This window comes from Piliocolobus tephrosceles, chromosome 8 (assembly GCF_002776525.5).
Source record: "Piliocolobus tephrosceles isolate RC106 chromosome 8, ASM277652v3, whole genome shotgun sequence".
NCBI lineage: Eukaryota > Metazoa > Chordata > Mammalia > Primates > Cercopithecidae > Piliocolobus > Piliocolobus tephrosceles.
This window is the reverse complement of record NC_045441.1, coordinates 123,477,782-123,503,255: the sequence shown is the minus strand read 5'-3', so window position 1 is coordinate 123,503,255 and position 25,474 is coordinate 123,477,782. Positions and strand designations below refer to the sequence as shown.

The following is a 25,474-nucleotide window of genomic DNA, read 5'->3' as shown; positions in this document are numbered from 1 at the left end:
GATTTTGGTCTGAGGACCGGTTTGCTAGCAAAAGTTCTCTGAGCAAATCAGGGGAGGATAGAGAGGTCTTCAGAGTTAACGATTTTACAGGCTTCTGCTCTCCAACTGCGGTCAACAGGTCAGTAGCATCAGCATCACCCGGAAGCTTCTTAGAAATGCAGAATCTCAGGCCACGCTGCAGGCCTAGTGAATCAGAATCTGCATTTTCATAAGATTCCCAGGTGATTAACATGCACATTAAATTAATACTCACTGCAGTAGGTCAAGACAGAAATGTGGAAGAAGGAAGGAAGATACAGAACTCGTGCAGGTACTACAGTACTCAGGCCATTTTTTCTTGTTCAATCACTTAGGCATGCTATGGTTTTTATCTGAGATGTAATGAGAAATGTTTAGAACATCCTTTAAGGGCTTCCAAATTCTTGGCATATATGGAAAATGAAGGTCTGTGTGATGAGAAATCTCCTCTAATGAAATCCAGATGAAAATCCAGATCAGCCTTCCCCTTGGTAGGATTATCTATAGTGGAGGTGGAGATAGTATCATTGCTTCAGCCTCACTCCCAGATAGTCTGCTTTATTTGGTCTGAAGTAGAACTGGCACTACTATATACCTGTATATATACCAGTTATAGATATATGTGTGTGTGTATATATATGTATATATGAATATAACTGGTATATACACATGTGTGTGTGTATATATATAATTGGTGTGTGTATATATATGTGTTTGTGTGTATGTGTGTGTGTATGTGTGTGTATATATATAGTGTGACTCTATTATGCTGCCAGGATTGAGAATCACTGAGAATTCAAGTAAAGCAGTGGCTCTCAACCACATCTGTACATTGGAATCACTTGGAGAGCTTTAAAGATGACTGATAGCCAAGTCCCACCCCCAGCCATTCTGATTCAATTAGACTGAGGTGCAGTCTTAAAGATGATCCATTGCTATTATCCTTAATCCTAGCTCTTTAAGGTACTCCCTTCCTTTACCTCAGTGGTTCTCAAACTTAGCTGGCCCTGCTCAGGCCACAGTCAAATCACCTGGGTGCTTTGAAAACTGCCAACGTCCAGGCACTTCTACCAGCAAAAATGCCTGTATCAGCAATCAGATCTTAATGGTGAAAAGAAGGCACACTTCCTTCTTCTTACAGGGGTATTCTCATAGCACTTACAATCTGAGCCATTCGACTTGACTTTTATTTACTCAATTAACAAGTGTTTGTTAAGCACATATTATGTACATAAGCTAGTGCCCCACTGCTCTTTATTTGTAAAATAGGTATGCACACTTCATCTACCCAGCAAGACTAGTTTTTGATGGAAACATGTTTACACTTCCTTTCTGCTTCCCAGTGTCTACTATAAAAGGTTAGCATTACTGCTCAGTATTTTACCACATCAAATATTTCCGTTGAATATAATCCAACAGCAATAGCAAAGTACACGGTACAAAGCTAGGTAGGATTTTGAAGTGTTATGTTGTTTTTGCTATTTCCTGTGAGACACGAACACGCTGAAGTCTTTCTCGAGATCTACAACATAGTTTGGAATGCTTTTTTCCCCCGTGGCTGTGAGATCACACTGGAGTCATCTGAGGTACTCGTTATCAAGTGCAGATTACTGGGTCTCACTTTAGACCTACCAAGTCAAAATCCTTGTGTATGGGCTCTAGAAACCTGTATTTTTAACAAGCACTCCACTAATTCTAATGCATTCTAGAATTTGAGAACTGCTGCCTTAAAAAGATGAGTAGGAAGAAGAACTAACATGAATAGAATGCCTACTACCTGTGAAATTCAGTATTTAATGAGCACCCGTCTTGAGTCTGAACAGTGCTGGTACATTACAACAATGAATGAAAGAAAGTCCCGGAGTACAAGTTCTGGGTGAAAAAAATTAAAATTAAAAAAAAAAAGGAAGGAAGGGAAGGAAGGAAGGAAGGAAGAAAGGAAGCTACGAAGGAAGGTTTGTTCTTAGAGAAAGCGAAGAAAAGAAAGAGTCCTCACCATAGAGTTGCTAATAGAGTTGCTAACAGAGTCAATTAGTGCGCTGGGTGCCTCATTAAGAATGATAATATAAAAGCAATACACTTAGTATTAGGCTTTTCAGAGATCATATCTTTTAATTCTCACAACCTCCAGGTAAGATAGGCATTCTTGATCCCCTCTTTACCAAAGGCGAGATTGAGGCTCAGAGAAGTTGCCGGAGACAGCAGCGCTGATGAGCCAAGATTCAACCTCAGAACCTCTGAGTCCCACTATTCTTTACTAGAGGTAGAGAGGTAAGTTCAGATGAATTTCTACTTCCACTTAGTTCAGGAAGCAGAGTTGTTTCAGATGCTAGAAGGTATCTACAATAAGCAATCACAGCTCTGTAGTTCTAGTACCGCCGCTGCCAGCAAGTTTGTTGTTGTTACCCTGGCGGCCGAGTTACTTTCTGCGCTCTGGGCGTTCTCGCAATAAACAGTCAGCTTTGGGACTTCATTTCCCAGCAAGCCCCGCGGCCGCCTATCGCGCGAGGGATGCGGGCACCTCGTCCCCCTGTCTTCTGTGGCGGAGCTGCCTGGCGGAAGCGGGAACGGCGCAGCCTGGCGTAAAGGTGCACGGCATACTGGGACATGTAGTCTGGCTGGGGCTCGGACGCCCCCTCGGATGAATGGGACCGAGGCTGACTGCGAACTACAGCTCCTTGGTGGCAGCGTCGGTGTTGACCGCGGGGGAAGGGGAGACCCGGCGGCCCCGGGTGAGAGCGGCTCTCCAGGACCGTGCTATGTGCTGCGCTGTGGCGAGGCAGGAGGCCGGCTTCCTGGGGTAGCGGTATAAGCGGGCGCTTACTCTGTGCGCTCGCTCCCCCAACCCTGCACCGGCAATGCGCCCGGCCTTGGCGGTGGGCCTGGTGTTCGCAGGCTGCTGCAGTAACGTGATCTTCCTAGAGCTCCTGGCCCGGTGAGTGACCCGCTCGTGCCGCACCCGGTCTCCCGGGCGGGGCGGAGGAAGCCGGAGGAGAGGTCCCCTCGGGACGCGCCCACGCCCTGGCCCCACCCCGCCGCCTACGGAGCCCGGTGCAGGACGGCCTGAGCCCCCCAACAATCCGTCCTGTCTGGGCAGCCTGGGACCCCGCTGAGTGTGCTGCTTCCCAGAACTGCGCACCGGCCGCAGTCCCGCTTAACAGTTTCAAAGCATTCCTGCGAGGGGAACACTCAAGGTGTTACTGTCGTCACCCCTTTTCCACATTCGGGGGGGATTGATTGAAGCCTGAAGAGTTTTTCACATAACCGGTCCAAGGTCGGCGGAGAGCTTGTGTCAGAACCAAGGTTCCTTCACCAAACCACTCTCTCTCTTCCTTCCCATCCAACTCCAGCTCTTTTTTCGATCCTGTTAAATGGCACAGGCTGGACTTGAGCAGAGGTTTTTGACGTATAAAGCAGTCTTTGTACATGCTGCAAAGAAAGTTTTACTTTTATTACGGCGTCCTGCAAAGCATTTGCTTTATTGGCCTTGGAGCTGGTTATGAGTGCATACATAAATGATGCGGTAGAACAGATTTTTATGTAGAAGATCAGTCCACGTGACCGGAGAGTGCTCTTTGAGGTGGCGTGCAAAAAGAAAAAAAAATTATGTAGAAGATCGGTCCAAGTGACCCGAGAGGGCTCTTTGAGGTCGCATTGAATGTGCAAAGTTCAGTGGATAGAAGCTATTAGAGAAGAGACGACAGCTTGTGTCGAAAAAGGTTGTGTCGAAAAGGTGGTGTGGAAAAGGTTCCAGGACTAAAAAGCTGTGTTGTGAAATTTCACTCTTGGCTCCGTCATCCACTGGCTGTGTAGCCCTTCAAGTCACTTAGCCTCTCTAGGCCTCCTTTTCCTGGCAGTAAAACAATACCTATAGTGTTTTCTAGCTCGTGTTTCTGAATCTATACATTACAAGTTGAGTATCCTTCATTTGAAATGCTTGGGAACGGGTGTTTTGTATTTTGTATTTTTTTTTTTTTTTTTTTTTTTGGATTTGGGAATATTTACATATACATAATGAGATATTTTAGGGATGGTACCCAAATCTAAACACAAATTCATCTGTGTTTCTTATACACCTTACACACATAACCTTAGCTTGAAGGTAATTGTATACAATATTTTTAATAATTTGTACGTGAATTAAAGTTTGTATACACTGACCTATCAGAAAGCAAAGGTGTCAGGTGTGGAATTTTTCACTTGTAATATCAGTGCTCAAAAAGTTTCAGATTTTTTAGAGCATTTCAGAGTTCAGATTTTCAGATGAAAGATACTCAACTTGTATCTCTGTTGATCATCCGAACAATCCTGTGCAGAAGATAGGTCAAGAATTATAAACTGTTTTACTGACGTGGAAATGGTCCAAAGAAGTTATGGGAGCCAAGATATCTAAGCTCCTAGTCCAGTACCTTTTTCAACCTCCCTGCCAGTTTTGAACTTGAGCAGCCCATAGATTTTGGTTATCCAGTTCTTCATATGGTGCCTACTAGAAGTTTATTTTATTGGATATCATTGATTAAGTCATCCCAAAGCAACCAGTTTATTTAAGGTAAACTCTGTATGGGGTTAAGTTTTGCTGTTACGGAGCTTGAAATTTTGTTATACAGAAAGTGTTGATAAAGGTCTCTTGTTTGACTTGGGTAGGGGTCTTTTATTTGACTTGGGTGAGGGTGGTGAGGGATATAAAAATGGCAAAAAAAAAAAAATTGTATCCAACTGTAAGTCTGATACACTTTTAAAGGAAGGCCACTTTGGCAGCAGTTGATGTGAAAATATAAAAAAGTCGGCCGGGCACAGTGGCTCACACCTGTAATCCTAGCACTTTGGGAGGCCAAAGTGGGTGGATCACGAGGTCAGGGGTTCAAGACCAGCCTGGCCAACATGGTGAGACCCCCCCCCCCCATGTCTACTAAAAATATAAAAATTAGCTGGGCATGGTGGCGGACACCTGTAATCCCAGCTACTCAGGAGGCTGAGGCAGGAGAATCCTTAGAACCTGGGAGGCAGAAGTTGCAGTGAGCCGAGATAGCACCATTGCACTCCAGCCTGGGCAACAATGCAAGACTACGTCTCAAAAAATAAAAAAGAAAATATCAAGAAGTGATTTCATCAGGCCAGCCATGGAAATGAAAGTCAGGGAATAATGGTAATATTTGTGTTGAATATGCCATTAAATTAAATCTTGCCAAAGGCTGTATGACATGAGAATATGCAAGCAACTAAATCCTCTCTTTACTACTTTGTGAGCCCCTGACTGAATGACTTGATCTCCCTTAGTCTGACCCAACTGTAAAAGGGGGTGATGGTGATGATGGTTCTTCCAACTTCACAGAGTTTTGAAGGATGAAGTGAGATGTGCATGTAAAGCCTAAAGCACACTTGTAGGGCTTCCCATTCTTTCCAACAACTTGGTTTCAATACAGATATATTTCTTTTATGAGATGGTCCTGCAAAGTCCTGGACAAATCTGATTTTACAAAATATTTTCATGCATTATAGGAGCTTCTATTTAAAATATTTTGAATAATTTGTAAATAAATCATCACTTCTTTTTTTTTTTTGTAAATCTGCATTTTTTGCATAAAACATTGGGTTTTCATAAAGTGGTGAGGAGGTGCATTTATTAAAATAATCAATGGCGCACCAGACTGAATAGAGCCCTTTCCTAACTTGCTTAGACAAGTCTCCACTTCTTGTGTTACAGATCAATAAAATAAGAGCTAGTGAACCAGATGGCCTTAAGGTTCTTTCTAGATATGGCCTCGGAATTTGTGACTTTATCTTGGGACATCACAGTGGAAGGGCCATAAATTTTTATAGCGTAGGAACTGTGCTTTTTATATTGGCTGGCTTGGAGCCATTAGGTGCCCTAATAAGTAGCAAGTACAATACTAAATATAAATGCTAAGTGACTTGCAGGAAGAAGAGGACATTTTTAACCATTTTCCCTAAACTGGAAAACAAATTTAGGCTTTTCTTTCTGATCTTTATACCTACAATTGGGACCAATATTAAAACACAATGCAGTGGACAGAGCAGATAGGTAGTAAGGGACGAGTGCCTTGATATTCCTCCCTAGGGAGCTTACATTCTACCTTGGAAACAAGATATACACACAGCAGCTAACTAGGCAAGATATTACATGCCTTACATCAGGAAAACAATCTGAAACTTTTTTTTTCCCATTTTATTTTTCATTCAAGTGCCTGATCTTGAATTAAATCGTTTCCTAAATTCAGCAAAAGAAATGCAAAAGGCATAAACTATCTGCCCAATTCATTCTCTTCAAAGTTGCATCCTTTTTTAAATAAAAATTTGAATTTTTGCCAAGAGAATTCAAAGTGGGAGAAACTGTTTGCAGTTAGTGATTACAATTCCTGAGGAATCGAGCTCAAGAAAACAAGATTAAGGGATCCAAGTTTTTACTCTGAAGTTTTAAAATGAATTATTCAAGTTAAAATAAATAATTCCATTGGTAGCTAAACAACAGTGTGTTTCAAAAAGGCTTCATAAGTTGAGTTTTCAAAAATTATTTGAGCAGATTAGGGAGATTTGTAAATTCTATAGAAACAGAAACAAAAAGTAAATTAGGGTTGTTGCTGGACCGGGAAAAGCAAAAAATGGAAAGTGACTCAAAATGGGAGTAGAATATCTCTTGGGAGTGTCCTAACATTAGTGGCAATTATTGCACAACTAAAAACCCATACCAAACCCCACTGAATTGTAATAATCATAATGCTAAGGGTAACCACAAATGCCATTTCTTTGCCACTGACCCCTGGGATTCTTACCTAACGCAGTGCAATGGGACCCTCAGCGTCTTTAGCAATGGAATGAAATGGGCATATCAATACCCACCTCCATAAAATAAAAAGTACTAGGATGTCCTTTTAAAAAATCCTGTAGAGAATACACATGTAAAGTGAATCGTTTCTTAAATCTCTTTTTCTCTCTCGTAGAAATTATAAGATTCTAGATCACATTGGAACCCTCCCATTCATTCTCTTGCTTGAGCGAAGGTGGGTCACTGACCCGAAAGGGAGAGCAGAAAGGTAAAGGGACATGGTCTGTCCCCTCACCATCCCTGCTAAGGCACTGGCTTCTGACGGCCTCCTCCTTCATGTCTGGCTCCCTCATATTGTCATCCTCTTGGGCAGGGATCCAGTCCCCTTCAAGTTGGGGGCTCCCCGGAAGCTGCCACCTAACTCTACACATAATTGGGTCTTGATCATTGTTCTTTAGTTGACTTGGCCGAAGCTTGTTAAAGAGAACATAGAAGGAAACTTTTAAGCCTCTTTTGGATTAAGTCTTGTGCTTGGCGCTTATATGTATTTTCTCATTGAATACTCACTACAACAGTGAAATCAGTTTCATTTTAGAGATGAGAAAACTTAGTCAACTGGAATGTCTTTAAAAGGGGGAGGACCTTTTAAAGATTGAAGACCTTTCAATATGCAAGATCCTGAATACTGGTCATCATACTTGCCTTTTTCACTCTGTAGCAGGCACTGTGTTAAGTGCTTTTCAGGGATGACTCATTTACTCTACAATAAATCAAAGAGATAGGCCCTTATATGGTTTCCATTTTAAAGATAAAAACACCAGACTTAGATAATTCACTTCTGTCACACAGCAAGTGACAGAGCAGCATCTCGCATGTCAGTGTGTACTTTTAAGCACAGTGGAGCATGGTGGTTCCCAACCTTGCGTCAGCACCTAAGAACTACCTGTGCATTCACAAACACAGCGATACATGCACTTACACACACTCTGAACCCTTTCCCTGCATCTCAACTGCTATTTCTCCAACCTGGCTGCACATGACAATAAAGTGGAAAGCTTTTAAAAGTACAGATTCCAGGGTCCTACCCCAGACTAATCAAATTAGAAGTGGGAGAGTGAGCCTCTTTGAGTAAATAGGGTTTTTTTTGTTGTTTGTTTTTGAGACAAGAGTCTCGCTTTGTCACTCAGGCTGGAGGGCAGTGACACGATCTCAGCTCACTGCAACCTCCGCATCCCAGGTTCAAGTGATTCTCCTGCCTCAGCCTCCCAAGTAGCTGGAATTACAGGCATGCACCACCATACCCAGCTAATTTTTTTTTGTATTTTTAGTAGAGACAGGGTTTCACCACGTTGGCCAAGCTGGTCTCGAACTCCTGACCTCAGGTGATCCACCTGCCTTAGCCTCCCAAAGTGCTGGGATTACACGTGTGAGCCACCGTGCCGACCATTTGGGAAACAGGTTTTTAAAGAGCAGAGTAGGCTGGCCCGCACTCCAAAGCACCGTGCTAGCAACCATCTAGAGTTAAAGTTCTTTCTGTTGCTCATATTTAGGCTAATGGTTTTAATTAGCTCCTTGAATGAGGTAAATGTCTTACATGATTATTTATGGATTCCTGCATTTAGCCTTGTCCTTTGAACATAAGAAGTGCTAAAAGAGAACTTGTTGAATTGAATAAGTAGCAGTTTTCAAGGAAACCTTCATAGGCAGCAGAGCTTAAAGAGTAGCAGCAGTTCTGCTTCAGTTAGTAAGCCTAGCTCTGTAGGAATGGCTCCTGCCTGGACTGTCTTATTTTTGTGCCTGATGGGTATATTTAAGGACTTGTATATCTTGGCATTGCTTTATATATAATACTAACACCACCAATGGTGAATGGAGTCATTTCTGATAAGTAGCATTATATTAATATGTAATAATACAATTACATCCCTCTCTTCATCAGCTTCAGGTAAATGCCTTTGGTCGAGATGAAAACGCACAATACGAAGGCGGGTGAATATTGGGATTATAGGAAATCTGGAAGCTTCAGGAGAGCAAAGATAACTGCTCACTTTTTTCTTCTTCCAGTGATTGAGCAGAGCTGAATGGAAGACACACTCAAGAAAACCTGAACATTTTAAATGATTGGTTTTCAGAGTACCTCAAGATGAATGTCAGGAGAAAGTTTTTAACTTTGTAAATTTGTTCCTAACAATCACTGTTGAATGTGGGGTATCTTCCCCAACTATCTCATAGACCGCTAAAGAGAATCTATTGAATTCCACAAGCATCTTTTGAGTGCCTAATACATTCAAAACACGGGGTTAAGGGTTGTGAAGAATAGTAGACTACGGCAGTGTTTTTCAGTCTTTTATTCATTATGCCTCCTCCAGGATATTTTTTAGACGTTGTTTTCTTAATCCCTCCCCCAGGTGTACTGGTTCAGGTACTGTAGGTATATTTGTATTTTATTATTATAAAAAGAATAAGATTCCCCCCATCCCAAGAAACCAAGTTCTTCCCCGTTGCTGGGCACCATTACCATTAAAGTAATGTCCCTATCATCAACACTGGGTTCATTTTTCATTTGACAGCAGTCTTGGTGATTCCTGGTCAGAAGGGATATATAAACATTCCGGGAGACCCGAGCATAGTTCTGTCCCTGGGCTTTGCTGCCTAAGCTGACTAGGATCCTCATTAAAGACCTTTTTGGTGAAGCAAAGATCCCGATAAGAACTTATGACCAATTTCCTACAGTTTACTAGGAAAGCCGTATCATAGTTCTGGAAACAAATGTGTCACAGTAATTCTCACTCATGACCTGGTACACGCAAGGAAGAGTAAAATAAGAAAGCTTGACATTCTTCTCTGTGAGATCAATGCTAAGTATATGTGATCCAAAGGCTATGAACATTGAGATAAAGGACAGTGGGTAATCAAAATCCCTCCACCCTGTTATTCTGGCCCTCTAATTAGAATGCATTTTAGTATTATCTCAATTTTTGTGCCTTCCCCTCCTCTTTTGTTATTCACTATACAGGAAGCATCCAGGATGTGGGAACATTGTGACATTTGCACAATTTTTATTTATTGCTGTGGAAGGCTTCCTCTTTGAAGCTGATTTGGGAAGGAAGCCACCAGCTATCCCGATAAGGTATGGTACATTACAGTCTCTTTTAGCTTTTGGATTTTTTAAGAAAGTAAAGAGGTGGTACCTGTATAAAAGGAGTATGAGACATTCTTTTGTAAGATTTATTTCAGAGATATCAGTAGAATACTAAGTCATTTTCTGAATTTAATACGTTATGAAAATCCAGGGTGCCTACTTCCAAACTAAAATTTCTGCCACAAGATTTAAAATAACCATGATGGAGACAAGAGTGTGTATGTGTGTGTGTTCTTATTTAGTATAGGATTAGTCAGAAGGCCTAGTGTGACCACAAATTTTGTACTGTCTTCTGTGTTGGTAAAGTTATCAAACATTCTAAAAGAGGAGTATCCTTGTTTCTTTTTAAAAACGAATGGCTTTTGGAAATAAATAGAGGTAGTAGTTGCATAACTTTTTGAATGTACTAAATGCCACTGAATTGTTCACTTTAAAATGGTTAATTTTATGTTAGGTGAATTTCGCCTCAATTAAAAGAAAATGCATGGCAAGCGAAATCAAAATTTGTTGATGCCAGACCTGTAATTCTTTAGTCCAAATTTGCCTCATTGTACTAATGGGGCCAAATAGAAAACAAGGCAGTTCTTATGATAAACAATGTATTGAAAACTCACCTGTCTTGCTGCGAGTGACTCGAGATAAAAGTGTAATCCATCCAACTGTGAGAATTTAGTAGGATGGTGTCACTTACTCCCTTTTAGAGCGACATTCTGGTATGAATATATCCAAGTACGAAGGCGAAAGCCCGTCTTTGTTGGTTTTCTTTTGCAGCATTCCTACGTAGCCTGCTACAGAAAATCTGGCTGAATTTTGTTAATATTATACTTTTAAAGTTCCCAATGCGATGCTAGATATTCCAGATACTTTTTGTTTCATTGGCTTTAGTATCTGCATAAAACTTTCTGCCCCTAAAGACCAGCATCTACATTGCAGTAAAAGCCCCAGCATTTCTTGACTTCTCTGGCCCTTTCCCGCCTCTTCCCACTGTCTCTCCCCATTGTCTCTACCACTAGCATAGATCAGGAAGTATACCCTGTCACCATATCTTTTATAATAGCATCCTAGCTGACTGACTTCCCTGCCTCGCACCTCTTCATCCGTCCATTTCACTTAGTATCATTTTACCATGTGGCCTCACTCTGTGGTTACCATGATGTTCTGAATGACATCCAGACTCCCTAGCCTGCCCTTTGAGGGTCTCTGTGATCTTGCCCTCATAACCATATTCCCATGCATGTCCTATGTGTGGTGGCCATTTTATTTTCTGTAGGTGGAGCCATAATCACAATTTTGCTCATGTCATTCATCCCCATCAACAATTTCTAGGCAAGCAATGTGGAATAAATTAATTGTCCTAAAAGACCTTGACAAACTCTCTGTAAATGGCACCTCGTCAAGATAGAACTAAGAAAATTTGGCAAGAAACCTGATAAAGTTGCAGATAGTATGTTATTTAGAAGCTGTGAAGAAGCTGTTGCTGGTAATTTTGCATGTGTGTTCGTTGTCAAGTTCCTCAGACTATCCAGACTGTATTAGTTTAGCCTTGGCTTGACTGGCCTGTTGTGGTGTATGGCTCCACACCTAACTAGCAACGCAGAATGGGTTCTTTGAGGGAAGATCACTTAGGACTTAGTGCCGTCATATCCTTCAGCTGTGCAAAGGTGGAAAATGGTTGGGAATCTCAAAGATCAACATTTCCTGAAGAATATGGAACCACTTATTTGCCGTTGCCCTGCATTCTTTAGCTATTTATTTTAAATACTGTTTTTTCTCTTACTGAATATGGTAAGTTGAGTCATATGAAATTTCTGGCATTCAACTTGTTGACCTATAAAACTGGCAATTTTATATGGTTTAGCCCAATAAATGTAGAAGGCATCTTATGTATTTTCTGGATCACAGTGATGACATACAAATGTAAAATTATTTGTTTATTCATCTGTTCATAATTATTCATTTGTATTTATCCCTGTAAGTTATTAGGGTTACTGGATTTTTTTTTTTTTTTTTTTTTTAGTTTTTTTTTTCTGTTATTAAGACAAACTTTCAAAAAACAGAGACCCTGATTTTAAATAAAAATCTGTACAAGTCAAACCATGTCCTCATTAATTTGGAGGCCACTAGTTCAGAATGCGGGAGAATTTAGCAGCTGCTAGGCTGAAAATAATCCTTAACTTAGCAAATACTTTCTTTAGAAACAGCGAAAATTAACAGTACAAACAAGTGTATAGAGGAGGTATTTCAGAGAAGCAGCCATTTGCAAGTTCTTCAGAGGTATATGAAAATTATTTACAAAGAACCAATGCAATCATTTTAAGTTGCTATGTACACTTGAAAAATATTAAATAGTGTTTCTTTAAATGTATTTTATAACTCAGACTTTCCCATGCTAGTCTGGCTTTGTGAAGCATTTTGATACTTACTTAGTAGTTGACATTGCATGATAATGGCAATGCAATCTTGTAACGCAGAGGAAATATGCAAAATGCCTTTTTAGCCAAAAATATGTATTTCCTATACTTGATTTTCTTGAAATCCTAGATTCTGTTTGATGAGCTGTTCTGTCTGCATTTCAGGTACTATGCCATAATGGTGACCATGTTCTTCACCGTGAGCGTAGTGAACAACTATGCCCTGAATCTCAACATTGCCATGCCCCTGCATATGATATTTAGATCCGTAAGTGCTGCCGTGTCCCGTGTGTATGTTCGTCTGAAAAGTATAGTTAAGTAGGTCGATTGAATATATGGCAGAACTAGAAGGGTCTTGTAGTAAGTGGTCTTGGGTAGAAGAATAGGTTTGTGAATGCATGAGCAAAAATGGCTTTCATCTGAAAAGTAAGGCAAAAAGAGAAATCTCAAAGTGGATGGTTTACTTTTATTCATCTGAGGTCTAATGAGTGATTAATAAAAAGAAAATTAAATTTTCCCTAGGAAACAGATTTTGCCTTCATTTTCCCTCATCTCTTTGATTTTATATTCAAACATGCTATGTTATTTAACGTATTTCTTATCACTTACTTCTTTCTTTCATAAAAGTACATTTACTTCCAGAACATGAAAGAGATACTTGTCTGATTTTATTTTTTAAAGCAGAGACTTGAGATAATAAAGGGAAATTCTTGATGAAGGTAGGGTTTCTCCCAAAGCACTCCAGGCAAAAAAGGCTGATAATTGTGATGGTAACATTTCCATGTGGTCTGAGATTTTTGTGAGATTGTACTGTTCCCGAAGGGAGTTTCCAAAGCAATTATAATAATTAAGGTGACCTTCAAAGCATTGAAAACATAGTATACTTTCAATAAACACCTGTTGATTGATTGTCGCCTTTTTAGAGAACAGAGAGATCCTTGCATGACTTTTCCCATTAAAACTAGTCAGGGGCTGGGCGCAGTGGCTCACGCCTGTAATCCCACCACTTTGGGAGGCCGAGGTGGGTGGATCACCTGAGGTTGGGAGTTCAAGACCAGCCTGACCAACATGAAGAAACCTCGTCTCTACTAAAAATATAAAATTAGCTGGAAGTGGTGGCACATGCCTGTAATCCCAGCTACTTGGGAGGCTGACGCAAGAGAATCACTGGAACCCGGGAGGCAGACATTGCAGTGAGCCAAGATCACACCATTGCACTCCAGCCTGGGCGACAAGAGCAAAACTCTGTCTGAGAAAAAAAAAAAAAAAAGTGGTCGGGGGTAGAGGGTGCAGGTAATGGGGAGAAGCTTATTAAAAGCTCTTATAAATTAGGTCGATGGAAATTTTGACAAATCTAAGTCTATGATATCATTTATTCCTGCTAGCCCTAGCTTCAGCACTGACCCATTACAGGTGACCCTTGAACAACATGGGTTTGAACCTCATGGATCCACATATATGCGAATTTTTTTCAAACAAATATGAAAATACAGTATTCGTGGGATGTAAAGCATGCCTGTAAGGAGGGTTGATCATGACTGTATTGAGAATTGATCCGTTTTATTCTCATTGTCATCTTTATAAGGTTTTTTTTTTTTTTTTTCAAATATATGTATACGTATATTTTTGGAGATGGAGTTTTGCTTTTGTTGCCCAGACTGGAGGTGCAGTGGTGCGATCTTGGCTCACTGCAACCTCCACCTCCCAGGTTCAAGCGATTCTCTTGCCTCAGCCTCCTGAGTAGCTGGAATTACAGGTGCCTGCCACCATGCCCAGCTGAGTTTCGTATTTTTTAGTAGAGACAGAGTTTCACCATGTTGGCCAGGCTGGTCTCAAACTCCTGACCTCAGGTGATCCACCCACCTTGGCTTCCCAAAGTGCTGGGATTACGGGCGTGAGCCACCGCACCCGGCCATCATAATAGCTTTTTATGGTTTATACTTTTGCCGTCATAAGAACAACTAAATCTTACTAATTATTCATCCTAGCCTCCTTCATTCCAGGTTTTTCCCCCTTGCCCATGTTCCTATTCATCTCAAATTATGTTTTTTTCCTAGTGCACTAAACCTGTTACTGTTGTCTCCTTTTGCAGGGTTCTCTAATTGCCAACATGATTCTAGGAATTATCATTTTGAAGAAAAGGTAAACAATATACTTCTATATTTTGTGTATGGAAATGATATCCTGTCCATAAGCTAGTCGTCTGGATTCCTTGTCCCAAAGTAGTGATAAGTTTGCTTCTGGCCATCTACCTCTTTTCTTAGTTCTTTACCAGTGAGGCCCAATCATGCAATGTCCTGAAGCAGCTGACCAGGTAAGAGGCGACACCTGTGGTGTCTCTATGTAGAACTGAATAGCTCTTGCCATCGTTGAATTTTAGTATCATGCTAACCTGCGAAGCCACCTTATAAAGATGATAGAGAGGTTCACTGTGCAGTATGGTCACCACTAGCCACGTGTGACTATTTACATTTACATTTTTCAAAATTAAAGAAAATTAAATATTTAGTGTCTCAGTTTCATTAGTCACATACACTTTTTTTTTCTTTTTTCCTTTTTTGGAGACGAGGTCTCACTCTGTCATCCAGGTTGGAATACAGTGGTGCGATCTCGGCTCACTGCAGCCTCCATCTCCCAGGTTCAAGTGATCCTCCCACCTCAGCCTCCCAAGTATTTGGGACCAAAGGTGTGTGCCACCATGCCCAGCTAATTTTTTTTGTATTTTTGGTAGAGATTGGATTTCGCCATGTTGTCCAGGCTGGTCTCAAACTCCTAGTCACATTTTCAGTGCTCAGTAGACTCACGTGGCTGGTGGCGACCATGTTGGAGAGCCCAGATGTGGAACATTTCTAACATCCCAGAAATTCCATGGGACACTGCTGCCCTAGAAGATGCTTATCAGTACAGCATAGCGAACTAAGGAATGGTTGTACATATTAAAAAGGAAATTCCTAACAAAGGCCCAAATAGCCAACAAGATGGAAGGAAAGGTTCAGGGCTGTTCTTTGTGACTGTCACCAATGGCTGTCTTTGGGATAGGAGCAGGAAGTACCAGAAGTTCCTGGGATGCTTTTTCAAAGTATTTGTCTCTCACCTTCACTCTGAGCTTCCCCCCTCACTCCTAAGCAGGAAGGATGTTAGCGAGAGACAACACATACAGTTTGGGAAATTTCTCAGGGAAAGTTCACTGGTAAGACCAAAATTATACAAGTTGATGGCAACTTTTCAATGTATTTGTTATCCAGCTCCAGGCTCTCTATACGTGCTTGGAAAGTAGCTGTCAATTCAGAATGCGAGAACCTAGAGTTTTTAAGTATTAAAGGCTGTGTCATGAAAAGAATAACTGTCCTGTCCTACTAGGCTCCGTATCATGGACCCTTTATCTCCTGAGGCTTATGAATTCCTTGAAAAGTACTGCTGTAGTTTTCTTTCTTTCTTCTTGGTTCTCTGCATTTCAACATATATACATATGATGGTCAGGTTTATTACATTTGAAGTGATCACCATGCTTCTTATAGTGTGGAATTCGCCTTGGGACAGGCCTGTGCTCTTTTCCAACCTTTGATTCTGGCTCATAACAAGGATACCAAAGAACATGTTATAAGAGGAGTTGTGTTCTCCTGGTATTGCCGCAAAATATTAGGGGTCTTTCTCAAGCATCTGTTGCCCTTAAGAACTTGTTCTGAGGGTGTCATCTTGCATCTGTCTAAGCCTTTTGACTCTTTTCTATGTGTATCTCTTTCCCATAGAGCAGGAATTTCCATAAGTTAACTTTCCAATAGAGTGAATTAACTTCTTATCTCCTTTTCTCTTGGGTAGAAGACCCTCAAGTTCATAGTGTGCTCCTCATGCCAAGATTTGAAGATCAAATCTATATTCACCTTACCCATGCCTTTATTATTCTTTTTGGCCTGCGTTGTAAACCTCTTCAGCGTGATCTTTCTGGACTGAAGAGGTTCATTATTTTTTACCATACATCCGCTCATACCTGCTTCTCCCCAACTGCTCTCTAACATGGTCTTCTTGGCCCTTTTGGTCCCTTTCTCTGCTTATTAGCTAGTTCTGCTGGCCTTTTACAAAGTACTGTGACCAAAACAATACTATGTATTTGAGTAGAAAACCTGGGATGGTTCATCTTCTTAGTTAAATTTCTTTTAATCCTCGCCTGAGGCCTTTTGCTTGATTACCAAGAATCTGAGAGGGTGCTAATGATACTAGCTAATGTGAAATGGTACTGTTATTACTGCCTGTAGTTCTATAATCTGAATATCCTTCCCCTTATCCAACTGTGCCAACATTTTAAAACAACATTAAGTCATTCAGAGATTTTAAAAAACAAGCCTCCCCCAGAGAATGGATGATTGGATTATGTTCTGAGTATTGAATCCTGCTACTTGCACCTGATAACCTGTTCTTGCACTTGCATAGTGTGTCCTAGGACACAGATCTGGGCCCCCCGAAGACAGGAAAAGCAACAGATCCTAGTAAGGACTGGGTCAGGCTTTCATTTAGACTCTTGAGAGCAGAATGCAACATCACATCTGGTCTATTTCTGTGTTTATTTCCTAATGAAATAATCGATTGGTTCACGAAGTATTGGAGACAGACTAAACAGTACCAAGGAAAAGTGTTGGTTAGAAACCAGTCAGTATCCTGATTCATTCATATGCATACTTCTGTGGACTGTGCTGGAAAGTAATCCTGTCTGTCATATTTTAGTGATTTGTGTTTTCACGCACCATCTGACTGTAAATATCACTGGGAAATCCATATCTGTGCTTTCCTAAGGTGTTTTTCTTCTTCTTCTTTTTTTTTTTTTTTGCAGATACAGTATATTCAAATATACCTCCATTGCCCTGGTGTCTGTGGGGATATTTATTTGCACTTTTATGTCAGCAAAGCAGGTGGTAAGAAGCTCACAAATCATTTTATGTTCACTACTTGCTATTGGGGCCCAGTTACCAGGCAATTAATAAAATTCAAATTTTTAGGTAATACAAAGATTTTGAAAGAGAAGAGGGGAGGGAAATGGCTAACGTAAATGTTTCCCTTGTATGTTGGTGCCTTGCATGTAGTTCTGCTCTCTGTACCTAGTTTATTTTCTTATTTCCTAGACTTCCCAGTCCAGCTTGAGTGAGAATGATGGATTCCAGGCATTTGTGTGGTGGTTACTAGGCAAGTACAATAATTATAATAAAGCTAATTGCCTCTGCAGTTGTGTTTGCTGAGTTTTCTCCTAAGAGACATGTTTCTTGGCAAGAAGCTTCAGCTAAACAAATTATGCCATGGAAGAGAGGCACCTGGGATGCTATTTCTCTGAACCTTAGCGTTCAAGAAAGGAAAAAAAGAAAATGCCCCCACATTCGTGGCAATATGTTCTACAACATGGATCCGTGTTTTTCTGGGATGCCACTGGTGTAGAAAGAAGTGCGTGTCTACTTGCCCATCACACTCTTTGAATGTCATCCATCTCTTCACAATCTGTCTGCCAAGTTGAAGCTTCTGCAAGAGAAGGGCACGTTAGAGCAATTGACTCTTTAAATTTCCGAGGGACTCATTTCTAAAGACTTATTTTCTTCAGAGGTTAGCTGTTCCATATGGCAGTGTTCCCAAACCTGACTGATCATCAGAATCTCCTGGGGAATTTTTAAAAATACAAGGACCTCTTTGTGGAATTAAATAGGCAGCTCCTGTAGAGCTTTGTTCTCACGTTTTTTGATATGGAGGTGAGATCGTCCCAGGGGCTTTCAGTGATAACAATAACAGATTGAGACTGACCAAGTGGAAGAGAAATAGCAGTGAAAGAACTGTGTTCTCCTTGCTTCTTGACTTTGAAACTTTATCCCTTTAGGTTGCTGTTTGTAACATAGAAAGATCCTCATGCGCTATTAGAAAAATACCCAATGAGAAAAATGTGCAAAGGATGTGAACACATAGTTCATGGGAAGAATAGTACTACCCAACAATTTTAGGTTCAGCCTCACTAGTCTAGTAATCAAAGAAGTGCAAATTGAAACCCAAATGCAATACCTGTTTATGTTGGCCTATCATACCGGCAAGATGATAAATGGTTATCTCATTGCTGCTGAGGGTACAGTAAGACAACTATTTTTATAAAAATAATTTGGGTATAAATGGACACAGCTTTTATGGAAATATATATATATATATATTTTTAAAATATATTTATTTATAAAAAGTATTGTATTTTTTAAATGTCCAACAGCCTTTGACTCAGTAATTCCACTTATTTTAAAGATTTGTATACAAGGATGTACATTGATTTTAATAATGAAATAATTAGAAATAACCATTCTCATACGTTTAAGTATGCTACATCTATATCATAGTCATTAAAAGCATTCTTTTGAAAAAATTTTAATAACTGATTTGAAGGAAAAGTCCAGGCAAAAGCTCATGAAAAGAGCAAGATATAAAATTCCACATGCAATCTGATCCTGTCTTAGTGTAAAAAAATTTACACAAATGAATATATAAGGAGATGTAGAAAGCTGTAAAGGACTAGATGGTAATAATGTATTTTTATTTCTTTTTACAATGTTGTACATGTTCTACAATTAGTTTGTAATATTTGCAGGACTTTAAACAATAATGTTCTTCAAGAAAAACATCTGGAAATGAACAAATGCAGACATCTTGTAACCTGATGTTTTTTAGGTATTGGGGCACTGACTTTCGCTCTTCTGATGTCCGCAAGGATGGGTATATTCCAAGAGACTCTCTACAAACAATTTGGGAAACACTCCAAGGAGGCTTTGTTTTATAATGTAAGCAACTTGTTGAACCTGGGAACATGAAAATTCCTAAGTTGTAAAATGTTACTCCAAGTGAACTATTCCCATTCTTCTGATGTAAAATGTTACTCCAAGTGAACTCTTCCCATTCTTCTGATGTAGTTGAAGGTTGATTATTGGTAGATGGCTTTAAGACCCACAGACTGAAGCAGTTTTGATGGGATGCTCTGGTGGGTTCTGAGTCACAGTTCACTGCACGAGATGACACAATCAATCAAAGCGAATTAAATTGTGTCTGCATATTTAGCAAATCCTTTTGTGCAGAATGACTATATGGTTAAATTTCTCCATTCCCTGTTGTTGAAGAAAGGATGCTGGCTCCATTGTTTGCTTTGTCTGTGATGGCCCTCAGACCTTATAAAGGCAAGAACCATAATTTGGGAGTTGATATCTTGCCATACAATGTGAAGTAGTCAAGAAGCACCATATACATTTAAGTCTAACTTGCTTTTCTTTATATTGCTGTCAAATAACCTGTACAACTTTTAATCATTGTAAAGCTACTCTAATTATTCTGTAATGTTTTTGCACTTAGATTTATGTGACCAATTTCTTTCCACAGCACGCCCTTCCACTTCCTGGTTTCATCTTCTTGGCTTCTGATATTTATGACCATGCAGTTCTATTCAATAAGTCTGGTGAGTTTGGGGTTAGACAGTAGAATTACCTGACAGTTTCTGAGACAGAGTCTCAGTTTTACTCTTGACTTGACCACGGCCTTTTTCATGATCCTATTCAAATCATGTGTTCCTTTCGAAAATGTCTCCATTCCACTTTCCAGTCATTGCAGCAGCAAAAGCTTTTACAGGAGTTTCTCAATTATTTACAAATGAAGTAAAAGAATATTTTCGAGTTTTCTATTTTGCTTTGATATTTGTGTGTTTGCATTTGAATGTGAAATGTTTGATGTTTTGAGAATGCAAATGAATACTTATAGCACACTGCAGAGACTGGAGCCCTGCGAAGTTGGGCAGCCGTCCAGCTCTCTCGACTGCTGTTTATCCTTCTCTGTCGTGAAAGGCAGAGCTGCTCACAGATCCATCCCAAGCTACCGTGGAGCAGAGCAAGAGGGGAGCTCAATGATGACAAGGTTTTTCTCCTAGTTACAGATGAGATAGGCAGCAGATGAATAAGCAAAATTAGTTTCAAGCTTCTAGTGTAAGTTAGCTGTCATTTTTGAAAATGGCCAGTTAATAAATTAGCTATAGATTGTCAGTTAACTTGAAAGGGATCACTTATATGATCTGATTATCTACTAACAGTATTATATAGACAGTGAACACACAAGGAACAAATAAACATTTTTAAAATCAAGGTTTTATGTTGCACACACCTCAAATGCTTAAGTGCATTTTGTGGAATGACAGTAGGTGCTCAGTAAACGTTTGTTTGCTATCTGAGCATGAATCGTGAAGTTATGACTGTTCTCTGCTTTTATAGTGTTGCCTCTCCCATTTGCCCCACCCCCCAAAAATGTGAAGGTAGCGTGTAAGAAAGTTTGTAAGGCTCTGAATTACTCAAATAATCATTTCTTCATAGTAACACAACAGTTTTTAAGATCTCTGAGAAATCCCACACAGCAAAGGGCTATTGAAATTAAAATGTCAAATTTCCATGTGATTTAGTTGTTAGAATGCTCCTCAAAATCACAGGGCTAGGCATTTATGATAAAATGTTTTACAGAATCTGCCTTCAACTTCTTCAGAATCATTTCCAAGTTAAAGATACATTTTCCTTCTCTTGCTTTTCTTGAGATTAAGTGTCTGAGATCCATGAATTTTCCAAGAGAGCTAAATGTCCATCAAAATAAGTGATATTCATTGTCTTTCCTTCAGAGATTCAGTGTATCTCTGAAGTTATTAAAAAGTAATCACGTTTGTTAACTTCCTTTTCATTTCAACATTTGCTAAGTATATCAAAGAATAGAATACCAGATTATTGGCATTGCCCACTGATCCAGAACCAAGTTCCAAAACTTAGTCTTTATGTGTGTGTGTGTGTATATATATATGAGACATTTTATTGGTGAAACAAAATTGATGTTTATTTTCTTACCAGATCTCAGCATCATTATATCAGAATTTCTTAAATTATGCTGTATAATTCAAACCCAAAAACAATTTAGTAATACAAAAAAACTAACCCGTTGGTGATTTCTATGTCTTTATTCTCTTTCATCTTAGATATTTTATTTCCTCCTACGAATTTACTGTACAAGTGTCATTATATAAAGCTAACATAAGAGTGAGTGTGTGTGTGTGTGTGTGTGTGTGTGTGTGTGTGTGTGTGTCTGTCTGTCTTTTAAGAGAGACAGGACCTCCCTATTGCCCAGATTGGTCTCGAACTCCTGGGCCAAAGGGATCCTCCTGCTTTGGCCTCCCAAAGTGCTAGGATTACAGGTGTGAGCCACTACTCCTGGCCTAAAACTAACATAAGAGTATATTTAAAGTTATTCACAGTTCCATCAACCTAGACATCTACTAATTGTATTTTTATTGATTTTCTTCTAGAGCATGTCTATTTACAGAGATTCTTACATAGCTGTAATCCTTGGGTGGATATAATTTTATATTTGTTTTTTTTTTTCTGAGTTTTATGTGGCTATATAATCTCTACAATTTTCATTTTTATCAAACGTACAATGCCTCCTCTAATGAAAGTGCCTTTGTTTATGTAGCCATTGTACCGTCATTGGACATTTGATTGATTTTGATTTAGAGTTATCCTTTATTATGTATAGTACTTTAATGAGTGCAGAACCTTTTTCTTCCTTGGAATTAACTAGGATTAATTCTGAAGGATGGGTATGAATACTTTCATAGACCCTTAATAAGGATTATGAAATTGATTTTTTAAAGAATGAAACCAAGTTATACTGCCACCAACCTGTGGCTGCCAGTTCCATTACCAACTTGCCGGATTAAGATATTATTTATAAATTTTGAATTGGCTAGGCACAGTGGCTCAAGCCTGTAATCCCAGCACTTTGGGAGGCCAAGGCAGGCAAATCACCTGAAGTCAGGAGTTCAAGACCAGCCTGGCCAACATGACGAAACCCCATCTCTACTAAAAGTACAAAAATTAGCCAGGTGTGGTGGGTGCGCCTGTAGTCCCATCTACTTGGGAGGCTGAGGCACAAGAATCACTTGAACCTGGGAGGCAGAGGTTGCAGTGAGCTGAGATCAAGCCACTGCACCCCAGCCTGGGTGACAGAGTGAGACTCTGAAAAATAAATACATAAATATTGAATTGCTAATTTTGTAGCTACAAAATGGTACAGTCTTATTTACTTTGGAATTCTGTAATTACTAGCGTGATTGAACATATTTCCAAATGGTATTTAGTTACTAGCTGCCATTCCTCTCGTGTTGAGTAGTTAAGGCTGTCTGTATCATTTTATCATTCTCAACTTTTCTGTGCTTCACAGTCTTTCTTTGTAAAGTGAGGTACTATTGAGGCAAATGGTAAAGCATTTCCTTAAAAATTAAAACTACTATTTGTTTTAAGAAACCAATTTAATGACTTTAGTGGCTGCTATAGACTGGAGTCAAGGCAAGTAAAGTGATGTGTGGTCCAATTCTATTTGCAAGGAAGACAATGTTGCCGTTCCTATTATGTTCAGTCTGTATTACCCTGTTCAAACTATGAAAAATTCAGCTGTTAAAAAGTGATGTGGCTATATCCTCTTGTAACCTCTACAGAGTTATATGAAATTCCAGGCATCGGAGTGACCCTGCCCATCATGTGGTTCTACCTCCTCATGAACATCATCACTCAGTATCCTTTGGACTCTGCCGTCACCTTTATGTCGTCTTCAGGTTCTTTTGGCACAGGAATGGTCATTCTTGTCTTCCAACAGTGTGTTGACTTGAATCTGATTTTCGCTGGATTTCTTCTGCAGCAAGCTGGAGACAGAGACCCATTCAGGGAACTCCTTGTAGAGGGCAGAAGAGGTGCTAGTGGTGCAGTAGGTCAGTAAGGCACAGGGCAGCGGAAGGAATTGCCCTGAGTGGAAGCATAGGAGTCCATTGATTGATAGTGGCGGGTGCGGTGGCTCATGCCTGTAATCCTAGCACTTTAGGAGGCTGAGGCGGGCAGGTCACTTGAGGTCAGGAATTTGAGACCAGCCTGGCCAACATGGTGAAACCCCATCTCTACAAAAATACAAAAGTTAGCCAGGCATGATGATGGGTGCTTGTAATCCCAGCTACTCCATAGGCTGAGGCAGGAGAATCGCTTGAACCTGAGAGATGGAGGTTGCAGTGAGCTGAGATCATGCCATTGCACTCCAGCCTGGGTGACAGAGCGAAACTCCATCTCAAAAAACAAACAAAAAACTGTATAGCTTGAATCATCTGTGATTTCAACCTGTGATTTTTTGGTGTCCTAAGGTATTTCCAGTGATCACAAGCTGCTGCAAAGTCCTGAAAGAAATTTCAAATTAAGAGGCTGAGGTGGGAGGATCACTCAAGTCCTGGAGATCGAGGCTGCAGTAAACTTGATCACTCCACTGCACTCCAGCCTGGGTAACAGAACAAGACCCTGTCTCAAAAAAAAAAAAATTTCAAAATAGCTTTCGTTTTTTAAAATAGTTATTTCGAATGATCTTACATTCATTATAAAAATAATTATGTCTTTGAAATAGTAAAACGAATCGCAGTTGACCTCATTCCTCTGAAGTCAGCTCCTTGATTTGCCATAGAGTCCCTTTCTGGAGGAGAGGATAGAAGGGCTAGAGGCAAGATAAATAAAGGTGAATGGGATCACCCTTACTGAGAGTGTCACCCTCTGTCATTACCTTGGAGGTGCCTGTCATTGTAACCATAGGAAGACTCTAACATAAGAATAATTGGCAGTTTTTTAGGCGGTTTCGAATTGGTACCCATAAATGGAATGGCAGGACAGTTGTTCTGCAGGTTCTCCCCAGGAGGAGCCTCAGAGCTACCGTAGCAGACCTTCACGTTTTTTAGAATATGAGAAGTTAAGCCAGGGACCATGCTAGAAGGTTCTCCCACTGACCCCCCAAGTATAGTCTACAGAAAACTACCTTGACTCCACTCCTCCAGGTACGTGTGCATCCGGGGTGTGTTCATCCTCACCACAGAATGCACCTCCCTCACCGTCACGCTCGTCGTGACCCTGCGCAAATTTGTGAGCCTCATCTTTTCCATCTTGTACTTCCAGAACCCCTTCACCCTGTGGCACTGGCTGGGCACCTTGTTTGTCTTCATTGGGACCTTAATGTACACAGAGGTGTGGAACAACCTAGGGACCACAAAAAGTGAGCCTCAGAAGGACAACAAGAAGAACTGAGGCCTGCCTGGAGTATGTAGACCAGTGTCGTCGTGAGGGAGGGACCACCGTTTTCGCTTTTGTTAATGCCGAGCTACCCGCAGTGCTGAGCCAGCCATGCAACAGGAAATCTTCAGGAGGAGGGGACTTCTCACATTGCTCATACTGACACGTGTAGACTGAATAGAAACCCCTCAGCCCTAAAATAGAAAAAAGAACAGTTCTGGACTATTGAACAGCCCATTCATTTATTTGTTTTGTTTACCAAAATATTCAGTATTATTCTTGTTTATTGAATTCTGAGTCTCCATGAACTACTGGCTTACTATCCATGGTCTTGGAAAAGATTGTCCCTTCTGTTGCTGTTCTAATGCATCTCTGCCACAGCAGTCATTGTCATCCTGTGGCCTTATCCCTTTTGTCTCCCATCACCTTTTCCCTCCTCAGCAGCACCTCACCGTTCAGTCAGACGCTGCAGGCACCACCATCACCAGGAGTGGCCAAGTAAACTGAGACACCGGTAACAGCGGGGCTGGACTTCCTCCCGCATTTTGGGAAGGGAACAGATGTTCCCTTGAGCTGATTCCCAGTGACACCGGAGCAACACTAGTGGGACTCCTCTTTCCCACATTTTGCTTTTTTTTTTTCCTATGCAAAAGTCAAATGCTTCTATCCATTGCTTTCTGTGGTTAGGGCAGCCCTGCAGCATATCTCACAGCAGACATAGTGTTCATAACATAGAAAGGTTGTGCTGGGCACGGTGGCTCATGCCTGTAATCCCAGCCCTTTGGGAGGCTGAGATGGGCGTATCACTTGAGGTCAGGAGTTCAAGACCAATCTGGCCAACATGGTAAAACCCCAACTCTACTAAAAATAGAAAAATTAGCTGGATGTGGTGGCGCATGCCTGTAATCCCAGCTACTTGGGAGGCTGAGGCAGGAGAATCACTTGAATCCGGGAGATGAAGGTTGCAGTGAGCTGAGGTCTTGCTACTGCACTCCTGCCTGGGCGA

General features: G+C 40.5%; 1 protein-coding gene across 1 annotated transcript; it reads left to right on the top strand.

Annotated features, from left to right (window-relative positions):
• Positions 1-2,517: 2,517 nt before the first annotated feature.
• Positions 2,518-24,693, top strand: SLC35B4 (solute carrier family 35 member B4). The gene is made up of 10 exons (XM_023207824.3): positions 2,518-2,953; positions 9,819-9,932; positions 12,521-12,623; positions 14,448-14,497; positions 17,181-17,262; positions 17,470-17,530; positions 19,034-19,143; positions 19,733-19,808; positions 22,872-22,947; positions 24,237-24,693. Exons 1-10 carry the CDS (start codon positions 2,877-2,879, stop codon positions 24,481-24,483), a joined length of 996 nt encoding a protein of 331 aa, XP_023063592.2. The 5' UTR covers positions 2,518-2,876; the 3' UTR covers positions 24,484-24,693.
• The last annotated feature ends 781 nt before the right edge of the window (positions 24,694-25,474 follow it).

Coding starts and splice junctions, on each gene's coding strand:
- SLC35B4 (XM_023207824.3), top strand. CDS start 2,877: ATGCGCCCGGCCTTGGCGGTGGGCCTGGTGTTCGCAGGCTGCTGCAGT. Junction 19,809..22,871: donor AGTTCTATTCAATAAGTCTG/GTGAGTTTGGGG, acceptor TAACCTCTACAG/AGTTATATGAAATTCCAGGC. Junction 22,948..24,236: donor CTCATGAACATCATCACTCA/GTATCCTTTGGA, acceptor CCACTCCTCCAG/GTACGTGTGCATCCGGGGTG.